The following is a 25466-nucleotide window of genomic DNA, read 5'->3' as shown; positions in this document are numbered from 1 at the left end:
CCAGAAGACCCTATGTGGACATCCAGGAACTTTCCCTGTTTCTGAGGTAAATTTCTCCACCCTGATAGGAGATAGCGGCCCTATGCCCACCCTGGGGGGAACTTTCAGAATTCTGCCCCTCCCTGCTGCTCCATCAACTCAGGAGACCTCCTGCTGAATTCCCAGATCATCCACACTGTTTCCAAAAATACCTGTCCCTGAGGGGAAAAAGGGGCTCTTCACCTACACAAAGGGTCTTCTTAGACCCCCCCCCCCTCCAGCCTTCTGCACTGTTACAGCAGTCACTCCTGCACTCCTCCACATGGCTGCTGGCTGGGGCTGTGTGGACTGCACTATTCCCAAGTTTCATCTATCTGCTCAAAGATGTCCCTCTGCTTGCTCCACTTTCTCTGTAGTCTTAATGACTCTGGGCTACTTCACAACTGCTGCTGAGCAGCCACTGCTTGAGGATAAACCCTGGAGCTGGGGAAGTTGTGGTCTTGCAGTCTAAGAACACTTGTAAGGGATAAAACTGTAGTGGTGGATCCCATTCCTTCTCTCCAGCACCTCCTAACAATGGCATCTAGCCTCCAAGCCTGAGTAGGATTCCTCAGCTTACAACTTCAAATGTGGTCATTCTAGACTTCAGTCCCTCCAGGCTCTCTCTGGGCTACCAATCCTAGTTTTCCACCAGTAGCCAGCCCCAGTTTTCTGTCTGAGTCTGATCTCCAAAGTTGGAATTTCAGTTCCTGGCCCCTATCTGCCCTTGCTTATGGTTGGGAAGTGCTGTGTGATGACACTAACCATTTGTAGAGGACTATTTCCATTTTAACTACTTTAGTCTGATTGCTGTGTTCTCCTCCAAAACTCCAAAGTTCTTCCTCTGTCTCAGCTGGTCTCCTCGCTGGTGTCTGTGACTTCCAGGATGCAGAGTTTTGCTTGCTTGTTTGTTAGTTTTTCCTCCTTTTCCTGCTCCCTCCCATGGGCTTGTGTCAATGTGCATTGTTTCTTTTTTTTCTCCTTTTTTTTTCTTCTTTCTTTTGTCCTACACAGTTTTGTGAAGATTTTCTCTTTCTATTGGAATCCTGGGTTTTTTTGTAAGCATTCAACAATTTTTGGGTGCATGTAGTTACACATGTAGATGGATTTCAAAGAATTTGTGGAAGTAGGTGAGCCTCGTGTCCTACTCCTCCACTGCCATCTTTTTTCTCCTCTCTTTTCTTCATGATCAGCCTAGGTAAATACTTATTAATTTTTTTATCTTTAAAAAAATTGTTTCATTTTTTCTTTTATATTGTTTTTGTCTCTATTTTATGTATTTTCTCTATGATCTCTAATTATGATGTGTCTTGCTGTGGCTTCATCTGGTATGGGAAACTCTTTCCTTTCATTGATATCTATTTCCTTCTTCAGGTTTGGGAAGTTTTCAGCCATTATTTCCTCAAATATATTGTGTTCTCCTCTTTCTCTTCTCTTTCTGAGACCCCTATAATTCAAGAGGTGATGTACATAATTTTATCACAGAGCTATCTTAAATTACCTTAATCTATCATCTATCTATCTATCTATCATCTATCTATCATCATCATTTTCTGTTCTGATTGGGTAATTTCCATTCATTATTCTCTCTTCCAGATCACTTACACATTCTTCTCTATCACTTATTCTGCTCTTTATTCATTCTAGTGTGCTTTTTATTTCACATATTGAGTTTTTCCCTGGTGCCATATTGCTTCTGCTTCCCAAAGTTGGGTCTTTCTGTGTTTTGGCCTTTCCAGATCCAGTGCCACACTGTGACATGGAGTGAGCAAGGCTGTAGTGTTTGTTCGACTGAGGCTGGGGTACTTGTCAAGGTGGTTATAAGAAATCAGCAGTGTCTAGAGTAGATCTTTCTCTTCCTTGCCTTGGGGGAAAGCCAGAGTGCATGTCCCTTATAAGTGGAATCCAGGCTTCCTGCAGTCCTCCTTTTAGTCCTAGAAATCTTTCAACCAGCCAAGGGGGCTGGTTCCCACCCATGTAAGGCATCTGGACTGGGGCACCCAGTCTGGATTTTCACCACTCACTTGCCATGGCAGTGTCTTATTTTGTTATCTTTCTTTTCCTTTGAGACCCTTCCCATGGGTACAGGCCGGACTCCATCACTTTTCTCCCCTTCCTACCAGCCTTGGTTGTACAGAATTCCTTCCAATTTCACATTTGTTTTCAGTGAGGATCATTCTTCATATTGATATATTTTTCTGTTTTTTAATTTGACTTTTGTTAAGGTATTATTGATTTACAGTTTTATAGTCCTTTTTTTTTTTTGTACCCATGATGACCTATTCTTTTTCCTCATACTATCTATGTATTTCTTGATGTATTTGCTAAGGGGAGATGAGTTCTATTGCTCTTACTCTGACATCTTGATTGATCTCTTAGAGCTATAGGTTTTGCATGTATTTTTCCTTCATCTTCTTGAGAAAGTTGGGATATTTTTTCCTTATGGGAAAAAAATTCCTTGCAGATGAACTTTAATGGAGTGGAGAATTTTGTTCATAGGCAGTATTTATTCATAACCTGGGAAATTATGAAAGTATCTTCTGGAAAGTATTCAAATATAAAATGGTTATTTGGATCCACGATTTATTCTCCAACCCGACTATAATTCTAAATCTTTCTTTGACTCTGGCTTTCTGATTATATTTATTTCATGTTTATTCTAATACACTTCTCTTATTCATATTTAGAGGTGTTCATTTGCAGATTTTTTTTGTTTTTTAAAGTTTTGTTGAAGTATAATTGATTTACAATGTTGTGATATTTTCTGCTGGAAAACAAAGTGATTCCGTTATTCATGTACATGCATCCATTCTCTTTCAGGTTATAGATTATCCTGAATATAGATTATCACAGAATATTAGGTGGAGTTCTCTGTGCTACACAGCAGGTCCCTTTTGGCGAATAGTTTCATATATCTCAGTGTGCATAAGCCAATCCCAAACACAGTTCATCCCTCCCTCTGCCCCACAATCATCCCTTTTGGTAATATAAGTTTTTCAAAGTCTGTGAATCTGTTTTTATTCTGCAAATAAGTTCATTTGCAATCTTATTTTAGATTCCACATATAAGTGGTATCATATGATGCTTCTCTTTCACTAACTTCACTTAGTATGATAATCTTTAGATCCATCCATATTGCTACAAATGGCATTATTTAATTATTTTTTTATGGCTGAGTAATATTCCATTGTACATATGTACCACTTTTTTAATCCATTCTTCTGTTTATGGACATTTACGTTGCTTCCATGTCATGGCTATTGTGAATAGGGCTGCAATGAACATATGGGTGCATGTGTCTTTGAATCATGGTTTTCTCCATATAGGTGCCCACAAATGCTGGATCATATGGTAGTTCTGTCTGAAGGTTTTGAGGACTCTCTGTACTGTTTTTCGTAGTGGTTGTACAAATTTACATTCCCACCAACTGTGTAGGAAGGATCCTTTTTCTCCACACCCTCTCCAGAATTTTTTGTCTGTAGACTTTCTGATGATGGCCATTCTGGCTGGTGTAAGGTGAAACCTCATAGTATTTTTAATTTGCATTTATATAATAATTAATGATGTTAATCACCTTTCATGTATCTTTTGGCCATCTGTATGTCTATGTATAAATGTCTGTTTAGATATAAACAGTTTTTGATTGGGTTATTTGTATTTTTGATACTGCAGCTGCAGGAGTTGTTTATATATTTTGGAGTTTATTTACTTGTCAATGACTTCATTTGCAAATATTTTCTCTTGATCTGTGGTTTCACATGGTTTTGGACAAAAAAATGTATTCCTACTGGACATATAGGACTATATGTTTTTGTTTCAACAATAGAGTTAGAAATAAGAATAACTGCTAAGTTACATTTTATGACACAGAATATCTATCATAGAACACTTAGGGCCTCATTCTGATAGTCATATTTAGCTCTGGAATTTGACTAGCATCTTTCATTTCAATCTTCCACATCTTTCCCTTCTTGGACCAATTACTTTGCAGGTACAAGTTATAAACACCAGGTACATGTATACCAGCCACCACATCTTGAAAATTCTTGAGGATGAAGCAGAGGAAGCAGACATTTCAGTCATACACATTGCAAAGGACAAGAGTGAAGGTTTTGGCATTTTGGTATATTCTTACTGGCCACTCCAAGGGTGATTTATCTAGAGCACAGACTGGAATAATGTTCCAAATCTTTTAGCATGGGCTCCATGTAGAAAAATAAAAATATTACACTTTCATACTGCTTTGGGCCTTTGTTTTATTAACTACAAAATGGAGGTGATGGGATATAAGCTAATATATTGGTGTAAAGATGAAAAGATCTGATGCATGTAAACTTCCTAGAATAATGCCTGACAATTGTTAATAACCAGTATATTTTATTATTTAGGGGGACAGTATATCCAAAAGGTTTAGAGAATTGGTTCAGAAGCCAATTCATTTTTCATAGTACCCTTTGTCATCCATTTACTAGTTATATGAATTGAATTAGTAAGTTTCATACTTAATGTGTAAAGTGAGAATTAAACAATACCAAAATATAAATATACAATAAGACAAAACAATGTCAAGACCTTAGCACACAATGTGTGGCATATAACAAGTACCCAAAATATAACAGGTAAACTTGTAAAATGGATATTTGTAGAATATGAGTTACAAATAGGGAAAAAAGGGAGAAAGATCTTGGGAAATCTTCCAATGATTTTAGTGGTTTGAGATTAAAAAAAGTATGTTTTTGGTCAATGTATCTTTATGGTGTGAGCAGGGATGAAAATTCCTAATGACATATTAAATCATATTCACATTGCATTATTTGAATCAAGTCAAATTAAATTAAATAGGATTCTAAATAGCATTTGTTTTGTGTAAAGAATTAACACGGTGTTTCATGAACTCTGGCCCAGGGAAAAAAACTTGTTATAAATATTTTAAAATGTGTTGTTAATATTTACATTGACAATGCAGTAAGAAAAGCCTTCTCAAGGATTTTCATATTCATTGCCAGGAGGCAAATATTGAGATGTTTGTAAGTTTTCAATCTTTATGATTGTTTTGATGATTATTGAAATAAAGAGTCAAGTTGAATGTTCTGCATTAAAAAAAAAACTGACCAATTTTCATGGTTGTTGTCAATTGAAAATTGAATAGGGTAGATTTTCCAGAAACAAATATCTTTACCTGACATGGAATGACAATTTTCTATATTCCCGTGAATCTTTTTATTTACATTTTTAGTATTCACAGTAGATTGAAACTTGACTGCAGTTAAGAATCACATGGAGGCTGATATTTAACATAGAGAAATCTACCCATACTCTAACTTTGGAGTTCTTGCTTCATCAATAAAAGGATTATAAATCTCTACTTGTTAAAAAAATTGCAGATAATTCCAGTGATTCGGATTTGGGAAATGCGGACATTTTGGTCTAATACATCTGTAGTCCAGTCTCAAAACAATAGAGCACGAAACTTTCATAAGTTATTTCAAAGATTCATATAAATATACCTTCCACTAGTGTATATGTAATCTATAGATGAATCATTTTGGGGGAATTTTAATTATGTGGTATATTTTATACAAGAGCTTTAACCAACTACAGAAATCTAAGTTTTAAAAAGGCTAAGCTTAAAAATTAAAATTTTGGCAATTACCATAAATTTCACATTCTTAAAATATTTTCTACTGAAGGACACTATATACAATTTTTATAGTGGCTATTTTTAAAGTATAAAATGTTTCATATTTTTGTAATTGGATTCTTAGATCAAATAGTATAGGATTAAGTTGTATATATTGAGTTAAAAATCTTTCCTTTTGGAATCTATTATCTTATGAAGCTTATAATTTAATTTCTCTCTCTTTTTTTGAAAGCCGGACCAATATCCTGTCAGCTCACAATGCATTTATAAAGCAATATCCTAAAATATTCATTCAGAAAAAAACCAGACTGCCTAAAATTGTCAAAGAGGAAGTGAAAAGGTAATGATTCCTTTTTTTAATTTAATTTTTAAAATTTTTTTTATATTTTATTATGTTCGCATGAGTGTCATATGGAAGTTCCCAGGCCAGGGACTGAATCAAAGCTACAACTATGACCTATGCCACAGCTGTGGCAACATCAGAGCTTTAACACACTGTGCCACAGTGGGAACTCCTAATGATGTCTTCTTTTGAAAGCAAAGTTGACATGTGTCTGTGGGTGTACATATGGGTATGTGGGTGTGTTTGTATGTGTGCCTGGAAGAACAAGTGGAACTCAGTACAAAAAGAATTTGATCAATTCTCAGTGCTCCATGTCAGGATCTGAGCCATGTTAGTAATTTACACCACAGCTCATGGCAACATCAAATCTTTAACCCACTGAGCAAGGCCAGGGTTTGAACCTACATCTTCATGGACACTAGTTGGGTTCATTACTACTGAGCCACAATGAGAATTTCCATTCAGACTTTTAATCAATACATTTTAATCAATTATTTCTGGAGGAAAAATAAGTTTAAGGAAGTGATAACAACAGGAAACAAATAGTATGCATCCACAGAATTGTGGAAATCTGTGTAAAAGATGTTTTTTAAAAATGAGATTGGAATAGGAATTCAATTATTTACAAGAAAACCTGCCTTCTTGTTAATATCTTACTTGATTTTTATAAAAACTACTGTTTGATGCTATTTTAAGGAGACATATGTAAGGAATATACATATTGGTATCATATTATATTTGGTTAATATATAACCAAATATTACATTGGTTTCAGAGAAAATAGCAGGATAAATACTACTTTGAGAAGCAGGACGATATACAATGGGGGCATATGGGGGAAAGGAGAGATATAGAAAAAGAGGAAGTTAGATGAGCTCCAGAACTGTCTTCATCCACTCTCATCCTTGGTATGAATATGTCCATAAGGATATGAAGGCTCTAGGAACATCCAGATAACTTTTGAGGAAGCTGCACCCTCTAGGGCAGTGATGAACAACTTGGATTGCACATTAGAGTCACCTGGAGAGTTTTTACAAAATACTGGTTCGAGGTCTCTATCGAACCCAGACTGTCTAAATTGAAATTCCTTGACTTGAAGCCAAGGTCTAAGTATTTAAAATAAATATCTAGGAGTTCCCATCTTGGCTCAATGGAAATGAATCTGACAAGGATCCATGAGGATGAAGGTTTGATCCCTGGTCTTGCTCAGTGGGTTAAGTATCTGGCATTGCCATGAGCTGTGGTATATATTGCAGACACAGCTTGGATCTGACATTGTTGTGGATGTGGCATAGGCCAGTGGATACATCTCCAATTCAACCCCTAGCCTGGAAACCTCCATATGCCATGGGTGTAGCCCTAAAAAGACAAAATAAAACATACAGTATAATAAAATAAAATAAAACAAATATTTAGATAAATATCTAGGTGATTCTTGAGAATCATTGTTACAGTAAGACCTAAACTGGGCTTCTTTTAACATGAATTAAGAATAATAGCACAGTGTTTGTGGACAAAGATGTCTAGAGATAACCTGGAACTAATGCCATTGGTTCCACTTGGTCTGTGTCTAACATGTACGAAGTCCATAAAATTTCACAAACACTGGTGAGGAGACAATGAGATACTGAAAGGACTGAAGGTCTGGACAATACTGGAGGGGGAAGAGAAGGCTGCTAGGGTAGAAATCTGGATGACCCAAGGGAAAGGCAGTCAGCAAGAGCTGATGACATAGCCAAAATTAGAAGTCTTGCCTCAATAGATGCCAGTGTAGGTGCCTGTGTAGACCTACAGCCACCTTGTGACAGGAACATGATGTCAATCAGCTGGTGAGAAGAATTCCGACCCAACCTTCCCCAACACACCCAAACCAAGTTCCAAAAGGAAGTGGAATGGACAGAAAATTGGTATGACTGAGCCTTATTTAACTGAGAAACTTACTTTAATCAAACTATTTCACATTAATGGACAGACGCATTTGATGATATTGAGGGAAGAGTGTCTGTGACCTTATGAGAAAGTCTTATGTTCTTTATAAAAATAAGCAAGTTTCCTTCTTTGTACATCTTAAGATTTAAATAAATTTCAACCCCACTAATCTATTTAGGTATTAAAATATACAACCTGCATCTATATAAAGAGGAATAAGAGGAAAATGTCCTTGAACAAGAGGCTACAGTGGTTCCTATCTGTATAAAATGGGGTTTGGGATTGGCATATACACAATGAGGTCTGTGGAATGATTGGCCAATGGGGATCTGCTCTATAGCACAGAGAACTCTACCCAGCATTCTGTGATAATCTATGTGGGAAAAGAATCAGAGAGAATGGTTGAGTGTATATGTATGACTGGGTCCCTTCGTTGTGCAGAAGAAATTATCACAACCTTGTAAATTAACTATACTTCAATAAAACTTCAAAAAAAGTTATTCTAAATTATCACAACTCAGGGTGGCTGTGTTATGGCACAACTAACATGGATTCTGTCATAACACTTTTAAGGATAAAAGCAACTGGAAATCTAGTTAGGACATTGTGCAAAGGAAATTTCATAGAGTAATGATATCAAAAAATAAACAACCTCATATGAATAGATGCTTTACATCATGTCAGGGAAATGCAACTTGAAACAACGAGTTATCACTCCACACTTACTAGGATGGCCAAAATCCAGAAACTGACAGGGCCAAATACTGGCAAGGATGTGGAGCAACAGGAACTCTTATTCTTTTCTGATAAAATACAAAATGGTACAACCACTTTGGAAGCTAGTTTGGTGATTTTTTACAAAACTCATCATATTCTTACCACGTAATTCAATAATTACAGTCTTTGGCATTTACTCAAAGAAGGTTAAAAAAACTTGTGTTCACACAAAAACTGTCACATGAGTATTTATAGCAACTTTATTCATAATTGCCAAAACCTGGAAGTGATCAAGATGTCCTTCAGTAGGTGAATAACTAAACAAACTGTGGTACATCAGATAATGGAATATTATTTAGTGCTAAAAAAGAGCCATCAAGCCAAGAAAAGACATGGAGGAAACTTAAATGTTATATTAAATGAAAGAAGCCGAGTAGTATTCCATTGTGTATATATACCACATCTTCCTAAAATAAATAAATAAATAAATAAATAAATAAATAAATAAATAAATAAATGAAAGAAGCCATTCTGAAAAGGACATACTCTATAATTCCAACTGTATCTTGTTCTGGAAAATGCAAAACCATGGAGACAGTAAAACCATCAGTGGTTGCCAGGGGTTAGGGGGAAGGGAGGGATGAATAGGTGGAGTGGAGAGGATTTTTAATGAAAATACTCTATAAAATACTATAAGGGTGGCTATATATCATTATATGTTGGTCTAACCCATAGAATGTCCAACACTGAGAGTGAGCCATAATGTAAATTATGGGCTTTTGTTAATATTGTTTAATTAAATTTAATATTAATGTTGTAACAATGTTGGCTAGTCAATTGTAACAAATGCTCTAGTCTGGTGGAGGATATGGATAGTGGGGTAAGCTGTGTATGTGGGGGGGGCAGGGGATATATTGCTGTACCTTCTGTTCATTTTTTATAAACAGAGAGATGCAAATACATATAGGATTTAATTATTTTGTGATCCAAAAAGATATACTGTGGAAAATAGTAATCTCTCCTATGTGGGAATTTATTGTTAAGGGGTAATTGTTAGGCATTTACAGAGGTAGCATTACTTGAGATAAATGACAAAAAAAAATTGACATTGCTTTCAAAGTAACTTTCAAAAAACTCCAGATCAGTGCTTCTCAAATTTTAATATGTGCACAAATTCTCCCAGGGGTTGTGAGTGGGAGCTTATTCAGAAGGTGAATTCTGATTCAGAAGGTCTGGGGTGGGGCTGAGACTCAGTATTTCTAACAAGTTACTTGCTGCTGCTACTGGTCAACAGATCACAATTTGAGTATTAAGCCTAGCAACTATCTACTTTTTTTTTCTTTAAGAAAATGAAAAAAAAAATTAACTAAACTTCAACTTTTTTTTTTAGTAGGGAAATTTAGCCACCATTTAAAATAATAAGTTCATCTAAGGGCTTCTTTCAGTTAGTTAAACTACATTGTTGTGCTGGGCCTTCAGTAATAATGTACTTCTTTCATTCAATTTAGCAGCAAATTTCATGTTGCATTTAATATGCAGAGTGTGGCATTTGAGATTTATTTGGTAGATTTTTACTCAGGACATTTTAATGAAGTCCAATTAGCCTCTATTATCTTAAAATTTTGAATTCTAATTAGGCAAAGAATCAGATAAGGGAAAAAAGAGAGTAGCTTGCTGTGTTCAAAAGGAGAGTCTAGGTTTATAACTTGTAGCAGGTTATGACAAGTTGATAACCAGATGATGGTCATATTTTGTAAAATTATTTTCTCTTAGTTTGTGTTATATAATAAGCAACTGAATAATTTAACTTTGGAAGAGCAAAAGGATTTTGGTTGTGTACAAATGCTGTTCTCCCTACTCTCCAGCCCCAGGACCCCACTAAGAGAACTCTCCAAGGTGCCAAAGACAGCCTGACCAGCTGGCGATGTTCCTCCTGGGCCCAGAAGTCTATATGCTCAGTTGGCCAAATTACTAACCACTCCAAAAGCTGTCAAAGTATGCTTTGTGCAATGAATTAATGCTTCCTTTTGGACTTTAGATTCTAAAAAGACTAGGATATCCCAGCTGCTTGAATTGAAGCTCAGAATTTCACTTCTAGATCTAAAAGCTGTAGTAGCAAATGGCTTTTATCTGAGTTAAAATGGTGTGAAACATTTGTAATACGCATATTGTTCCAAACATTTTAAAACAATCATTTGATATAGTACATATACTAGGTAGATGGATTATATATTATCTCTGAAACTGTAAGTGTGAAAGATATTGGAAAATAAAGATGCATATTTGGAGATTAAAGCAACTGAATACCTAGACAATTGGATTCTGATAGATTGACTTAGAAATATCTCTCTGCAAAATTGCTTTTTTGCTTGTGATTTTCTTTCGAAATTTTGGATTCAACTCAATTCTCTAGCCTTGTCAAAATTACTCATGTGTTAAGTTACATCCAAGTCATACTTATTTCATGCTAGCTTGGATCTGGCTTCAGGATAATTAACCATAGTCTATTTGAAAAATATGTATTTAACATCAGAACAAATGCAGCTATTCTTGTTATGATTGTAAAACCCATATTTTCACTGAAGTTCTGAGATCCATTGAGTGAGATTCTTCTTGTATTTTTTTTGAAGTAATTTGAAGTAAGAACTAGAATAATTCTGTTTCACTATTTTATTCTAAAAAGACAAGTAAAATTTTATGTTATCTGGAAGGAAACCATCACAAAATCTTATTTTATATATATATATATAGAGAGAGAGAGAGGGAGAGGGAGAGGGAGAGAAGTGACCGTGTGCTGAGTGTTAAGCCAGACAGGATCTCTGTATACAGAAGGTGCAGGTTGATGGCACTGACAAGCCACTAACAAAAGGGATAAATGAGGTTTAATGGGTGACAGAGGTGATTAAAGGTTCAGGGGCTCATTATACTGAGAATTCTTATATTAACTCAGATGTTGTCCTGACAGATCAGTGGAAGCATCCCCCAAGAAAGGATGTTTAAATTCAAGGAAAGTAAGAGTTGGCTAGATCAAGAAGGGAAAGGGTCCCTGAGGCAAAAAACTGCATGTGATAGTCTTCACCATTGATTGTCCAAATGCTTTTGAAGCTGTCTTAAATGATACTTACCCAGTTAATAGTTGTGACCAGACACCTGAAAACAATTTTTTTTTCAAAACTTGTACATGATCCCCTCCAAGGATATCAAGATAGAAATGGTAGTGCAGGAAGAGAAAGAAAGAAGAGAAGGGGAGAGAGGAAAGAGAGAGAGAAAAGCAAAGAAGGAAATATATAGGAAGAAAGAAACAGAAAGGGAGAAATACAAGGGAGAAATAAAGGACCATCATGCCAGCTCAGGAGTAATATTTTGACCTTTTGAAGAATTCTGTGAAGGGAAAAGGTAGGAACTTTATAGAAATAAATTGCCTCAGTCATACTCTGATGCCATTCTTTGTGGCCCAAATTATGACATAAAAATGAAACTCTATACAGCCTGGGACAGTATTGTAGGGAAGTAGTGACAATTTGTAGAAATTGCCTACATGGATACGGTTTACCCACCTGAGCTGATATAAGAAAGTTTCAAACCCGAGTGTAAAAAAGAAGTGCCATTTATGTTTATAACTAACACCTAGGAATGGTAGATTATGCTTTTTTCCTGTTAAGGTGTCTAGGAGTAGATGCTGATGAGGGCTTAATTGCTCTGCCTGACAGAGGTGTTCTAATTTGGAGCTGTGGAGAAAGCCAGGAGCGAGAACAGGCAGAGATAAAGGGGTAGGAAAGAAATGAGAATATCTGGGAAATGAGAAAGATGTGCACTGAGAGAGATGAACCCCCTGGTCCTGGGGAAAAGAGTGAGGACATTTAAAAAAAGGAAGATTTATTAGTTATTTTCAAGTACTCTGGGTCATATGTGATATAAACATCTCTTTAAGATAACCCCAGTATTTGATGGACTCCACTATGCTTATAAATGCTCTGAGTACTTGGCTTAGTTTAGTTTAGTTTTGCTGTGGAAATATAGGAAAGCTTGGTTTTACTTTTAGATAAATAAGACATGGAACAAAGAGGGCATTTAAGGAAGAAGCTCAGTGGCAGAGGTGACATCAGGATATCATCTCTTGGGAAATTACTGAAATTTTAAGAAAAGCTTTCCACTTTCATGAATTTTCATGGGATATTTGTTTGTTTATTTATTTATTCATTTATTTAATTGCTGCATCTATGGCATATGTAAGTTCCCAGGCCAGGGATTGTATCTGAGCTGCAGCCACACACCGTGGCATATGGAAATTCCCGGATTTTTTTTTTTAGGGCCGCACCTGTGACATATGGAAATTCCCAGGCTAGGAGTTGAATTGGAGCTGTAGCTGCTGGCCTACGCCAGAGCCACAGCAACATGGATCCAAGCTGCGTCTGCGACCTATACCACAGATCTTGGCAACACTGGATCCGTAACCCAATGAGTGAGGCCAGGGATTGAACCTGCAACCACATGGTTACTAGTCTGTTTTGTTAACCACTGAGCCACGGTAGGAACTCCCAACACCAGATCTTTTAACTCACTGTTCCTGGCTGAGGATTGAACTCAAGCCTGGGCCACTGCAGTTGGATTCTTAACCAACTATTCCAGAGTAGGAACTCCCATGGGACTTTGTTTAGATTTTAAGAGGCCAGTAGATCCCAACTGATACCATCTGTATTGCATGTAACTCTTGACTAATATCCCAATAATGGGAAAAATGTGATACCATCAGTTAAGAGTTAGGTCCAGTGGATATGATGAAATTATGAGTCTAGCAGAAGAAATAATGTCATTGATGTCTTGTCTTATAAATCCCATTGACCATATACAAATTATGTTAAAAAGTCATTTTTGATTCAAAGGGAGTCAGTTCTATGGTTCAAAAGGGTGTAGTTGAAAGTTTGGAGCTTTTACCAGATCCTATATCATTCTTGGCATGAAATTTCCCTCCCTGACTCCAAATTGGCCATCTCATCCCCCATGTTAAGTATTCTATTCATTATTTATATTAACCCTATGGGGTTAAGATCTACTTGAGGAGATTAGTATGACATCAAAGTAGAAATTCTGAAAATTCACAGGTCACACTTTTTGCCACATTAAATTTTCCTCTACAATAAATTAAAATTTTGTCCAACTTGAGTGACAGAACACCTGAATGATTGGAATGATGTTTATAATTATTTCTCAACAACCATTAATAATAATCATTTCCTATATAGAGGTCAGATAGGGAGTGTTATTACTGAAACAAGGCTGTCTATAGAATGTGGAAATGGGGATGGAAAGGAAGTAGATGAAAGCCATTGAGGAGAGTTAATTTAAGAATGCTAAGCAAAATCAAAGATTAGTTAAAATTAGATAATATAGATTTGTAATTATTCAAGTGTGTGACCAATTCAGCAATGTTCTATGGGTGGAGAAAGGGTGATTTCAGTAGAAAAATGGAAATGATTCATATGTGGGAGCTGAGATGGTGAACATAATGAATTTTTCTTGGGCTAAATGATCAATGAATGTTTACTGAATTGAATTGTGACTGTAGGAAATTTAGATTATAAGTAAAGGTAGCACATGGAAGTTGATATATATATATATATAAAATATATACACTAATTTATTGCCATATTAAAAGTTTTCCTAATATATCTCATTTTGACTTGAGCTTTAACTTCAATTAATCCTTAGGAAGTAAATCTGTGTAACAGTCTTTTTTTAACTCAATGAATTTTATCACATTTTATAGTTATACTGATCATCACAACCCAATTTTATAGCATTTCATTCGCAAACCCCAGTGCATCCACCAATATGTAAACCACCCCCAACCTGTCTCCTTTGGGAAGCATAAGTTTTTCCAAAGCCTGTGAGTCAGTATCTGTTTTGCAAAGAAGTTTATTGTGTCCTATTTTTAGATTCCACTATAAGTAATAGCATATGATGTTGGTGTCTCACTGTCTAACTTCACTTAGCATGATAATTTTTAGATCCATCCATGTTGTTGCAAATGCCATTATTTCTTTCCTTTTAATGGCTGATTAATATTCCATTGTGTATATGTACCACATCTTCTTTATTCACTCTTCTATTGATGAACATTTATGTTGCTTCCATGTCTTGGCTATTGCATATAGTCCTGCAATGAGTTTTGGGGTAAATATATCTTTTTGAGTCATGGTTTTCTCTGGATAGATGCTCAGAAATGGGATTGCTGGATCAAATGGTAATTCTATTTTTAGTTTTCTGAGGAATCTCCATTCTGCTTTCCGCAGTGGTTTCTGCAATTTACATTCCCATCAACAGTGTAGTAGTGTTCCCTTTTCTCCATATCCTCTCCAGCATTTATTGTTTGTAGACTTTTTGATGATGGCCATTCTTGCCTTAGTTTTGATTTGCATTTCTCTAATAATAAGTGATGTTGAACATCTTTTCATGTGTTTTTTGGCCATCTGTATGTCTTTGGAGAACTGTCTGTTTAGATCTTATGCCCATTTTTTTGATGGGGTTGTTTGGTTTTTTTTGGTATGAAGCTGCAGAAGGTGTTTATAAATTTTGGAGATTAATCCCTTATCAGTTGATTCATTTGCAAATATTTTCTCCCATTCTGTGGGTTGTCTTTTCATTTTGTTTAGGGTTTCCTTTGCTGTGCAGAAATTTTCAAGTTTAATTAGGTCCCATTTGTTTGTTTTTGTTTTTATTGTCATTACTCTAGGAGGTGGATCTGAGAAGATATTGCTGTGGTTTATGTCGGAGAGTGTTCAGCCTATGTTTTCCTCTAAGAGTTGTGTAACAGTATTTAAATAAGTTTCTTACATATTTGTATAACTTGTCACATATTCTAGAAAATGCATTGCTGCTTTATTCTATAGAATGCATGTAAGTCCAAATATTTGTTTCTATCTGTGGATTCTCTGTTGCTCTTTGCAAGTAAAAGAGAAGACTGCAAGGACATTAACTTAGTACAAACCAGGGAAATATTGCTTACCTCTGTCTAACCTTAAAATATTCTTTCTTAGAAGAGATGACAGGATTCCAGTGTTGACTCTCAAGAGTTTATAATGGAACTTGCCTTCAACTCTCCTCAGTTTTAACTTTGGATATGTTGGCAATGTGTGGGACAAAATCAGCATTCCTGCTCAGCAGAAAACAAAGTCTGCAGCTGACCAACTTTCATCCTGGGGGTGCAGATTGATCCATTTTTATTTCCCTGGCTTGGCATCAGTGGTAATTAAGCTAAATTCAACAGATGAAGTTAACTTAGTGCAGTTAAAGTGACAATTTAATTTGTATTTTTATGAGTCAAAATAACTTCGATCTAAAAAAAAAATGATTGAGGAATCCAAACATCTAAAGAAAGAGTCCATATATTACCTTGGATCTAACTACTACCTGGTAAAATTTGTATCAATTTCCAAAAATTGATGGAGGGGTTAAAGAAAACTCTTGAGGAATGATAAAAAAGAGTTTGTAAGAACTCTATTGCAAGAATTTATGGAGAATAAAGTTCTATGAGAGCTTCCGGACTAATCAGATCTGGGTTTGAATTTCAGTTCTGAAATTTGGCAATTACCTTAAGAAAATTACCTCAAATTTTGAATCTTAGGCCCTTCTTCTGAAAATGAGGACAGTAATGAATATTTTACAGTGATATTGGAGGATTTGATGAGATAATGTATGCTAAATTTTATTTTGCTTGGTGGTGGTGCTAATCTTTATCATCTGAGTTTACTGAGACGTTTAAATAACCAAGAATACAGCAAGTTTAAATCACTGATATCTATAAAAACTATATTTTGCACATGATTGGCTCTTTCACCAATGTATGGTTTTGTAATACATGCATTGGTCATTTGGAAAACATTGGTCCATTGAACTATGCAGAACTTGCAAATGTTGGTATTTCTTTATGTAATATTAAAAAAATCACAATTGTTAATATTACAACTTACTTCATCAGAAAAGCCTTTAAGTATTGGGAAGCTGTCAAGTTTATAGAAGGTGATAAATGGAAGTTTTCCAAAATTCTAATTTTCACTTGAAAGCTTGCATTTTATCATTGGCAACTTCTTTGAACTGACAATCTTCATTTTAATATTTTCTGAAAAAAATTCCAAATATCCAAGTCATATTAAAATATCCAAGTCAATTATTAGAGTTTGTTGATTGTTCTTTCAAGTAAATATAGAGTGCAATGAAGACAGTAGATAACTGAGCTTGCAACTCAGTAGCAGAAGCACTTTTCTTTGGACAAAAATTTCCTTGGAGTGCTACAAAAACACTATTATCTTTTCTCTATTGTATACAGTGTCTTCAATAGTGGTATTGGGAAAACTGGAAAAATGGATTAAAGACCTAGATATGAGACAGGGTACTATAAAAATCTTAGAGGAAAACATATGCCAAACATTCTGTGAAACAAATCTTTTCAGATCCACCTCCTAGAGTAATGAAAATAAAAAAAAAAATAAATGGGACCTAATTACAAAGGTTTTGCACAGCAAATGAAACCATAAACAGAATGAAAATACAACACACAGAATTGGGAGAACATGTTTGCAAATGAAGTGACTGACAAGGGATTAATCTTCAAAATATATAAACACCCCCTGCAGCTCAATATCAAAAAACAAACAACCCCATCCAAAAATGGGCAGAAGATCTAAATAAATATTTCTCCAAAGACATGCAGATGGCCAAAAAACTCATGAAAAGATGACCACCTTGTGTAATTATTAGATAAATACAAATCAAAACTACAATGAGGTACCACCTTTCACCAGACAGAATAGCCATCATGAAAAAGCTCACAAACAATAAATGCTGTAGAGGATGCAGAGAAAAGGCAATGCTACTACACTGTTGATGGGAATGTAAATTTGTGCAACCACTATGGAAAACAGTATGGAGTTTCCTCAATAAACTAAAAATAGGAGTTCCCATTGTGGCTCAGTGTAAATGAGCCTGACTAGTATCCATGAGGACAGGGGTTCAATCCCTGGCCTTACTCAGTGGGTTATGGATCCAGCATTGCTGTGAGCTGTGGTACAGATGTGGCTATCTAGTGTTGCTGTGGCTGTGGCAAAGGCCAGAAGCTGTAGCTTCAGTTTGACCCCTATGAAGGGAACATCCATATGCTGTAGGTGCAGCCCTAAAAATCCCCCCCCCAAAAAAAAAGAATAATAAGAACTACCGTATGATCTAGCAATACCACTCTTAGGTATCTATCAAGATAAAACCATAATTTGAAAATATACATGTGCCAAAGTGTTCACTGTAGCACTTTTTACAATATCCAAGACATGGAAGCAAGCTGAATGTCCATCAACAGAGGAATGGATCAAGATATGGTACATATATACAATGGAACATTACTCAGTCATAAAAAAAGATTGAAATAATGCCATTTGCAGCAAAGTGGATGACCTAGAGATTATCATATTAAGTAAAGTTAGACAGTGAAAGACAAATATCATCACTTATATGTGGGATCTAAAAAAAGGATACAAATGAACTTATTTATAGAACAGAAACAGACTCACAGACTTTGATAACTTTCTGGTTACTAAAGGGAACAGATGGATGGGGGTTTTGGGATTGGCATATACATACTGAGGAGTGACTAGTCAATAGAGACCTGCTGTATAGCACAAAGAACTCTACCCAATATTCTGTGACAATCTATGTGGAAAAAGAATCTGAAAGAGAATGGATGTGTATACATGTTTAACTGAATGACTTTGTTGTGATTCAGAAGAAATTATCACAATATTGCAAATCAACTACATTTCAATAAAACTTTAAAAAATGAAAAAAATGCTTTAGCTTCCCTTCTTATTTTGTCAGAGAGAGTGTTTATATTCGAGGGTCAAGGGGTTAAGATTCAATAATATCAATATTTTACTGGCTTTTTAAAACAGCAAATGTGTGGCAATGAGAAATTCAGTGACTGCTGGTAGTTTGTTGCCATTGTTTTGATTCACGCTTACATGCAGAACAATGCCAAAAAATTTTTAAAGTCAGTAATAGAGAAACTAATAGAATTATAAAATTACTGGCACTCTCTGATATCTAATTCTATAAATAATTTCATGCAATGGTATAATTTACTTGGAGTAAAAATTAATTCACAAATAATTGGACATGGTAAAACCAAAAAATTATGAGTAGATTCATAGAGGATACTTATTTGTTGAACAGTGGCTTTACCTGTTTGACTCAGTAAATATATTTTTGAGTAAAATTTAGCATTTTTTAGAAATTTTTCCTCCAGAAAAATTCCTTTTATCTTCTTATTGGAATATTCTTTGCATAATTCTTTGTCATTTTATGTCTTAGCTTAAATCTCTCTTTTTAAGAGACAATGTCTTTTCTTGGCAAGAGAAGGTTCTACGCTCTTTTAAACTTTTTAAGTCCACTGTGCTTTTTTTTACAACATGTATATTCTTCACATCACTTTTAATGGCTTTCAGTAACACATTTACAGAACTGATTGTTCTAACAGTGTTTACTTGCATTAGATATTAAGACTATATAGGCAGAAATACAACTGATATTTTGCGTAGTAAACATTTACTCAACTTTTTTACTGAATTCCCTTATTGATTCTAGCGTCTAGTGTCTAGTGTAGATTCATTTGGATTCTCCATGTATATAATCTGTCATCTAAAAAAAAAGCTTTACTTCTCTTTCCTAATTCTTATACATTTTAGTTATTTTTATTTTCATTTTTAAATTTTTTGCTTTGTAGGGCTGCATCTGTGGTGTGTGGAAAGTCTCGGCCTAGGGGTTGAATAGGAGCTACAGCTGCCAGCCTATGTCACAACCACAGCAACACAGGATCTGAGCTGCATCTGCAACCCACATCACAGCTCACAGCAATGACAGATCCATGACCCACTGAGCGAGGCCAGGGATTGAACCCACATCTCATGGATAATAGATTCATTTCTTCTACACCACAGTGGGAACTCTGTTCTCAGTTATTTTCAAAATTTTAATGCCCAAGACCTCCACTATGGTATCATATAGGTTAGAACAATTTTTGATTTCAAAGGCAAAGCTTTTTTAATATTTCACTCTAAGTATTGTATTTTTTTACAAAAACTTTTGTTATATTAAGAAAGTTCACTTCTGTTTTCAATTTGGTTAAGATTTTGATTACAAATACATATTGTGTCATATAAAACAGTATTTAGATATTATTACTATTATTATTTGCCTGTGTTCTGTTATTATGTTGAATAACATTCTTGGAATAGTATTCCTGGTATAATCTCAACTAGGCTATGTTTTCTTATCTTAAATTTATCACTGGATTCAGTTTGTTAATATTTTTCTTCAGATTTTTTTTCATCTATAGTCATTGGGTATTGGCTTGTAATTTTCCTCTCTTGTAAAATCCTTGCCAGATGTTGATATCAAGACTACGTGGGCTTCAAAAAAACTCGACAGAAATTATGTTTGACCTTTGTATTTTCTGGAAGTGTTTGGTTTTATTTATTTATGAAGAATTTGTAGAATTTTTCAGGAAGGTCACTTTTGCCAGGAGTTTCTTTGTGAGATGATTCTTACTTATTAATTATATTTAAAATGTCTAGAAAAATTCAAATTTTCTATTTATTCTTGTGTAATTTGGCAATTTATATTTTTGTCATTATTTGTTCACTTTACCTAAATTTTCAAATTTATTACCATGAAATTTTTCATTGTGTAATCTATCTTTTATTCTCTGGGATATGTGATGTTTCCTTCTTCATTCCTGATATTATTTATTTCTGCATTTTCTTTGTGCTTGAATGTTTTGCCAAGCTTATTAGATTTTTTTTCCCAAATTTATTACATTTTCCTCTTTATTGTGTACTTGTACTTATTTTGGGTGTAATTTGCTCTTTTTTCCCTCACTTCTTGAGATGGATCCTTAGCTCATAGATTTCAACTATTTTTTCTTAAAAATATGCATCTAAAGAAAGAAAATATATTTTACCTGCACCTTTTATCTGCCACGTAAAAAAATTCTTAAGATTGTCAACTGAAAAAAAGAGAGCTCATTAAATTAGATTATTACTGGGAAAAGGAAAAAATAGTTTTCCTATGCAACCACAATGGTCAGTAAAGCCAATTTTAGAAAAAAAAATCCTAAACACATCAGATACAGAAATATTATTACGTATATACAAGTAAAATAATAGCTCAAATATTATATATCTTGGAACAATCTTATGTAACAAGTAAGACTTGTATTAAGAAAAAAACCTTTACTGTCCCAAGAATAACACAAAGGAGTCAATTATTATATTATACCCAAAAGAATCAGAGATCTTGCCCAGTATCCAACTTCACTAAAAATTTAAAGGTACAGGTAATTGTGAAAACACAGAAACATAGAGAAGATGGATATTGTCAACATAGCGCCCCAGAAATGATATGAAATCCTGTCCATGACCTGCTATATTCCCACTTGCATTGCCATTATCACATAAAATGATTTTGTATTTTATATGACTGAATTTTTAACACTATATATATTGAATAGTTTTACTATATAAATATAATGATGAGGTAGATGGTTTTTCTCTTTTTGTTTTTTGTTTTTATTTTTTTATTCGTTAAATACTTCTTTTATTTGTGTGTATATTTTTTCTACTGTACAGCATTTTGACCCAGTTACACTTATATGTATACATTCCTTTTTCTGACATTACATATTCCATCATAAGTGACTAGACAGAATTCCCAGTGCTACGCAGCAGGATTCCATTGCTAATCCATTACAAAAGCAACATTCTGCATCTATTTACCTCAAGCTCCCAGTCTCTCCCCCTCCTTCCTCTCCCCCTTGGCAACCACAAGTCTATTCTCCAAGTCCATGATTTTCTTTTCTGTGGAAAGATCCCCTTGTGCCATATATTATATTCCAGATATAAGTGATTTCACATGGTATTTGTCTTTCTCTTTCTGACTTACTTCACTCTGGATGAGAGTCTCTAGTTCCATCCATGTTGCTACAAATGGCATTATTTTGTTCTTTTTTAAGGCTGAGTAGTATTCCATTGTGTATATATATCACATTTTCCTAATTTAATCATCTGTGGATGGACATTTGGGTTGTTTCCAGTCTTGGCTATTGTGAAAACTGCTGCAATGAACATACGGGTGCATGCGTCTTTTTTTAAGGGGAGTTTTGTCTGGATATATGCCCAAGAGTGGGATTTCCAGGTCATATGGTAGTTCTATGTATAGTTTTCTAAGGTACCTCCATACTGTTGTCCATAGTGGTTGTACCAGCTTACATTCCCACCAACAGTGCAGGGGGTTCCCCCTTTTCTCCACAACCCCTCCAGCATTTGTTTTTTGTGGACTTATTAGTGATGGCTATTCTGACTGGTGTGAGCTGGTATCTCATGGTAGTTTTGATTTGCATTTCTCTAATAATCAGGGATGTGGAGCATTTTTTCATGTGCTTGTTGGCCATCTGTATATCTTCTTTGGAGAAATATCTATTCAGGTCCTTTGCCCATTTTTCCATTGGGTTGTTGGCTTTTTTGCTGTTGAGTTGTATAAGTTGCTTGTATATTTTAGAGATTAAGCCCTTGTCAGTTGCATGGTTTGAAACTATCTTCTCCCATTCTGCAAGCTGTCTTTTTGTTTTCTTTTTGGTTTCCTTTGCTGTGCAAAAGCTTGTCAGTTTGATGATGTCCCATTGGTTTCTTTTCACTTTTATTTCTGTTGCTTTGTGAGACTGACGTGAGAAAACATTTTTAAGGTGGATATCAGAGAATGTTTTGCCTATGCTCTCTTCCAGGAGCTTGATGGTGTCCTACCATTTCCCAAAAAGCATAGAAGACAACTTAATTTATTAAACGATTAAAGTATATGATCTTCTATTTGTGCTTTTTTGCTTTTGGTGGTTTGGTATCTCCTGGTTTGCTGCAAATGGCTTAAATATCATTGAGAACTATTCTAAACGCTCTGTCTGGCTTGAGATTTTTCAATGCAAAGTCAGGAATTCCAGGAATTTCTTGCCTTGGGCAAATATAATGTATTAGGCCTAGAAGAGTACTAGGTCCATGGGAAATCACTCTCCAAATTTCTACCGCAATATCTGCCATATCTACCTCCACCTTGCCCTCGTACATGAACCTCTCTTCTCTAGAAGATAAGAACTTTACTGTATTTTCATTTGAGAATCAGAGCTAGGTGGAGGAAAGCAGCCAATTGCTTTATATCTGAATCTTGATCGATGCTGAGTTTTACTGTACTGACTACAGAAGTAAGTAGGGACAGAGTTTTAAATAAATAGCATTATAAGTGTCTATGGATAGAATGGCTGAGGTTCTGTGAAAGTGAGAGAAAAGAAACTGATTTTGCCTTATAGATTTTAGGAAATGGATTTTGGTTTTTAATTTATTTTTGAAAGTTATGTTAGGATATCTTATTTCTGAATATGTCAGGTACGTAAGTTTTGCTATTAAGCTTTAATAGTCTGTGAACTTTAGAATATACAAAACTCTTTCCAGCTCTACTGTATATAAGTGGTTAAACAAATTATATAAACTCTTTAAGCTGCAATTTCTGTATCTTATATGTTGGGAATGATAGTGTTTATTTTACATAGGTAACACTAATGACATTTATGTATATACTGTTTAATAGAGTAACCATCACATTTAAAAGAACTCAAGTATATATTAGGTGTTAATGTGATTATTGTTATTATCATTCCACACAATGTTTACCTTATATTTAACTTTATTTTTATCTTTCATGTATATACTTAAAGGTAACTAATTATGATAGCTTGAGTTTTTTTCTTTTTCTTTTTTTCTTTTTTAGGGCCAAACCCATGGCATATGGAAGTTCCTAGGCTGAGGGTCAAATTGGAGCTACAACTGCTGGTCTACACCACATCCATGGCAGTGTAGTGTCAGAGCCATGTCAGTGACCTACACTATAGATCACGCAATGTTGGATCCCCAACCCACTGAGCAAGGCCAGGGATTGAACCTGCATCCTCATGGGTAATAGTCAGATTCATTTCATCTGTGCCACAGCAGTAACTCCAATACTTTGTGTTTTTAATCATCTCCCTCACTAATTATTTTTTCCATAAGGATAGATAACATTTGCTCAATTGCTTTTCCTTATGTTTTTGGTGACCTCCTAATAGGAAAGCTAAGACCTGGAGAAATGAATGGGAAATGATCATTCACTCCACTCTTAGAAACTTACACATATAACATACTATAGCATAAGAATGAAGTATGTAGCTGCTTCCAAGATGTTCTTAATAATGTACCTTTTGGGAACAAAAGTCTAAGAAAAGCACTTTTGTCATTGATGGAAAAGCAGAACAAAACAAAGCCCCAAAACCCTCCCACCAACACTGAAAAACAACTGTGAGAGTGTAAAAGAAGTGTATTAACCATTGAATGGAAATATTTCCCTAAATATATGCACCTAATTTATTATGAAAGATATTTTGATCACTTGGGGCAGTTATAATACCTCTAGTCAAATTCTGTACATACAAAATATTTTATATGTGCTAATTTTTTGTAGAAATATATTTATTTTTTTAATTAATTTTTTATTGTTATTTCCCCCAACAAGCTTTTTTTTTCTCCACTGTACAGCATGGGGACCCAGTACCACATGCATGTATACATATGTGCTAATTTTTAGACAATATTTAATTTCATTACTGATGAGTGGAAAAAAATAGACATTGAAAAAAGAGTATGTTATTAAAATGCCAAATTATCTCAAAACTGCACTTCTACTCTTGACAATAAAGAGTTCATGTCAGTAATTTTTGTGCTTAATGCAACACCATAAAATATTGTTTCCTTGTTCAGAAAAACTGCTGAAGGTGCAGAAGAAGATAAACCCCAACAACCTGATGATTCTCACAATATAGCTGTTCATGTTAAAAGAGCACGTGGTGGCCGTACTTTATATGGACCCAAAAAATCTGAAGAAAAGTTAGTAGAATTCATGGCCATTTTAAAAATACTGTAAGTATTTTAAATATATTACATTTTATAGTTGAATAATTTTTTTTGAAAAGCTGTGTTTGAAGCTAAGTATACTTTATTTATAATCTAGCACTAATGGTTGATTTAGGAGAGCTGGAAATACTGGAGACTATTTCTATATGAGTGCAATTTGTATCAATTTAATCTTCATGGCATAGAATGGATATGTTGGTAATATATCCAAATGTGGCACATAATTTTAAGTTGCAAGAAAAATAGGTGTCATTTACTGATTATGCTAAATCACAATTGTGTTCAAGATTTCATTAACTTATGATTAGGCAGTCCTTCACAGAATTTAAACTGTCTTCCCCATCAAAGAGCTTTTACATAAATTTACCTCATATTCTCCTTAAGTTTCTGGATCCCTTTATGCTGTGAATGGGGTACAACTGTCTGAAGGAGAAGAAGCTGGAGGAAGAGAGAATTATATCTGGGTGGAGGCTGTTTACTGGAGATGCTATCAGATTTGTGAATAAAACTAAAGTTGAACTGAGATCATGGAAAAGTGTTGGATATTGGAATTGAGATTAGCAGCAGAAACAAAGCCAAAAGTGAAATTATCAACACTAGAACTGCACCTAAAAGAGAGACCAATAGCATCGATAAGAAATGAAAAATTTGGCATTTATGTTTGGAGGAAGACACTAAGAATTCTATGCTATGAGCACTGTTCTTCAAAATTGTAATTGCAAATTTGAGAAAATATGATAAAAATTTCCAGGAAATTTGAGGGTGGCCTGATTTCTGATGTTTTTACTTG

At 34.8% G+C, this 25466-nt stretch overlaps 1 protein-coding gene across 1 annotated transcript in view; it reads left to right on the top strand.

Moving 5' to 3' along the window:
- The window catches only part of CNBD1 (cyclic nucleotide binding domain containing 1), a 560677-nt gene that overhangs the window by 55068 nt on the left and 480143 nt on the right, over window positions 1-25466 (top strand). The window contains exons 3-4 of the mRNA XM_047782853.1: window positions 5892-5999; window positions 24524-24682. Of these exons, the coding sequence (XP_047638809.1) occupies window positions 5892-5999; window positions 24524-24682 (267 nt within the window). The remainder of the gene's footprint in view (window positions 1-5891; window positions 6000-24523; window positions 24683-25466) is intronic.

This window comes from Phacochoerus africanus, chromosome 6 (assembly GCF_016906955.1).
Source record: "Phacochoerus africanus isolate WHEZ1 chromosome 6, ROS_Pafr_v1, whole genome shotgun sequence".
NCBI classification, from domain to species: Eukaryota; Metazoa; Chordata; class Mammalia; order Artiodactyla; family Suidae; genus Phacochoerus; species Phacochoerus africanus.
The sequence above is the reverse complement of the archived record's forward strand: the minus strand, read 5'-3'. Positions and strand labels throughout refer to the sequence as shown.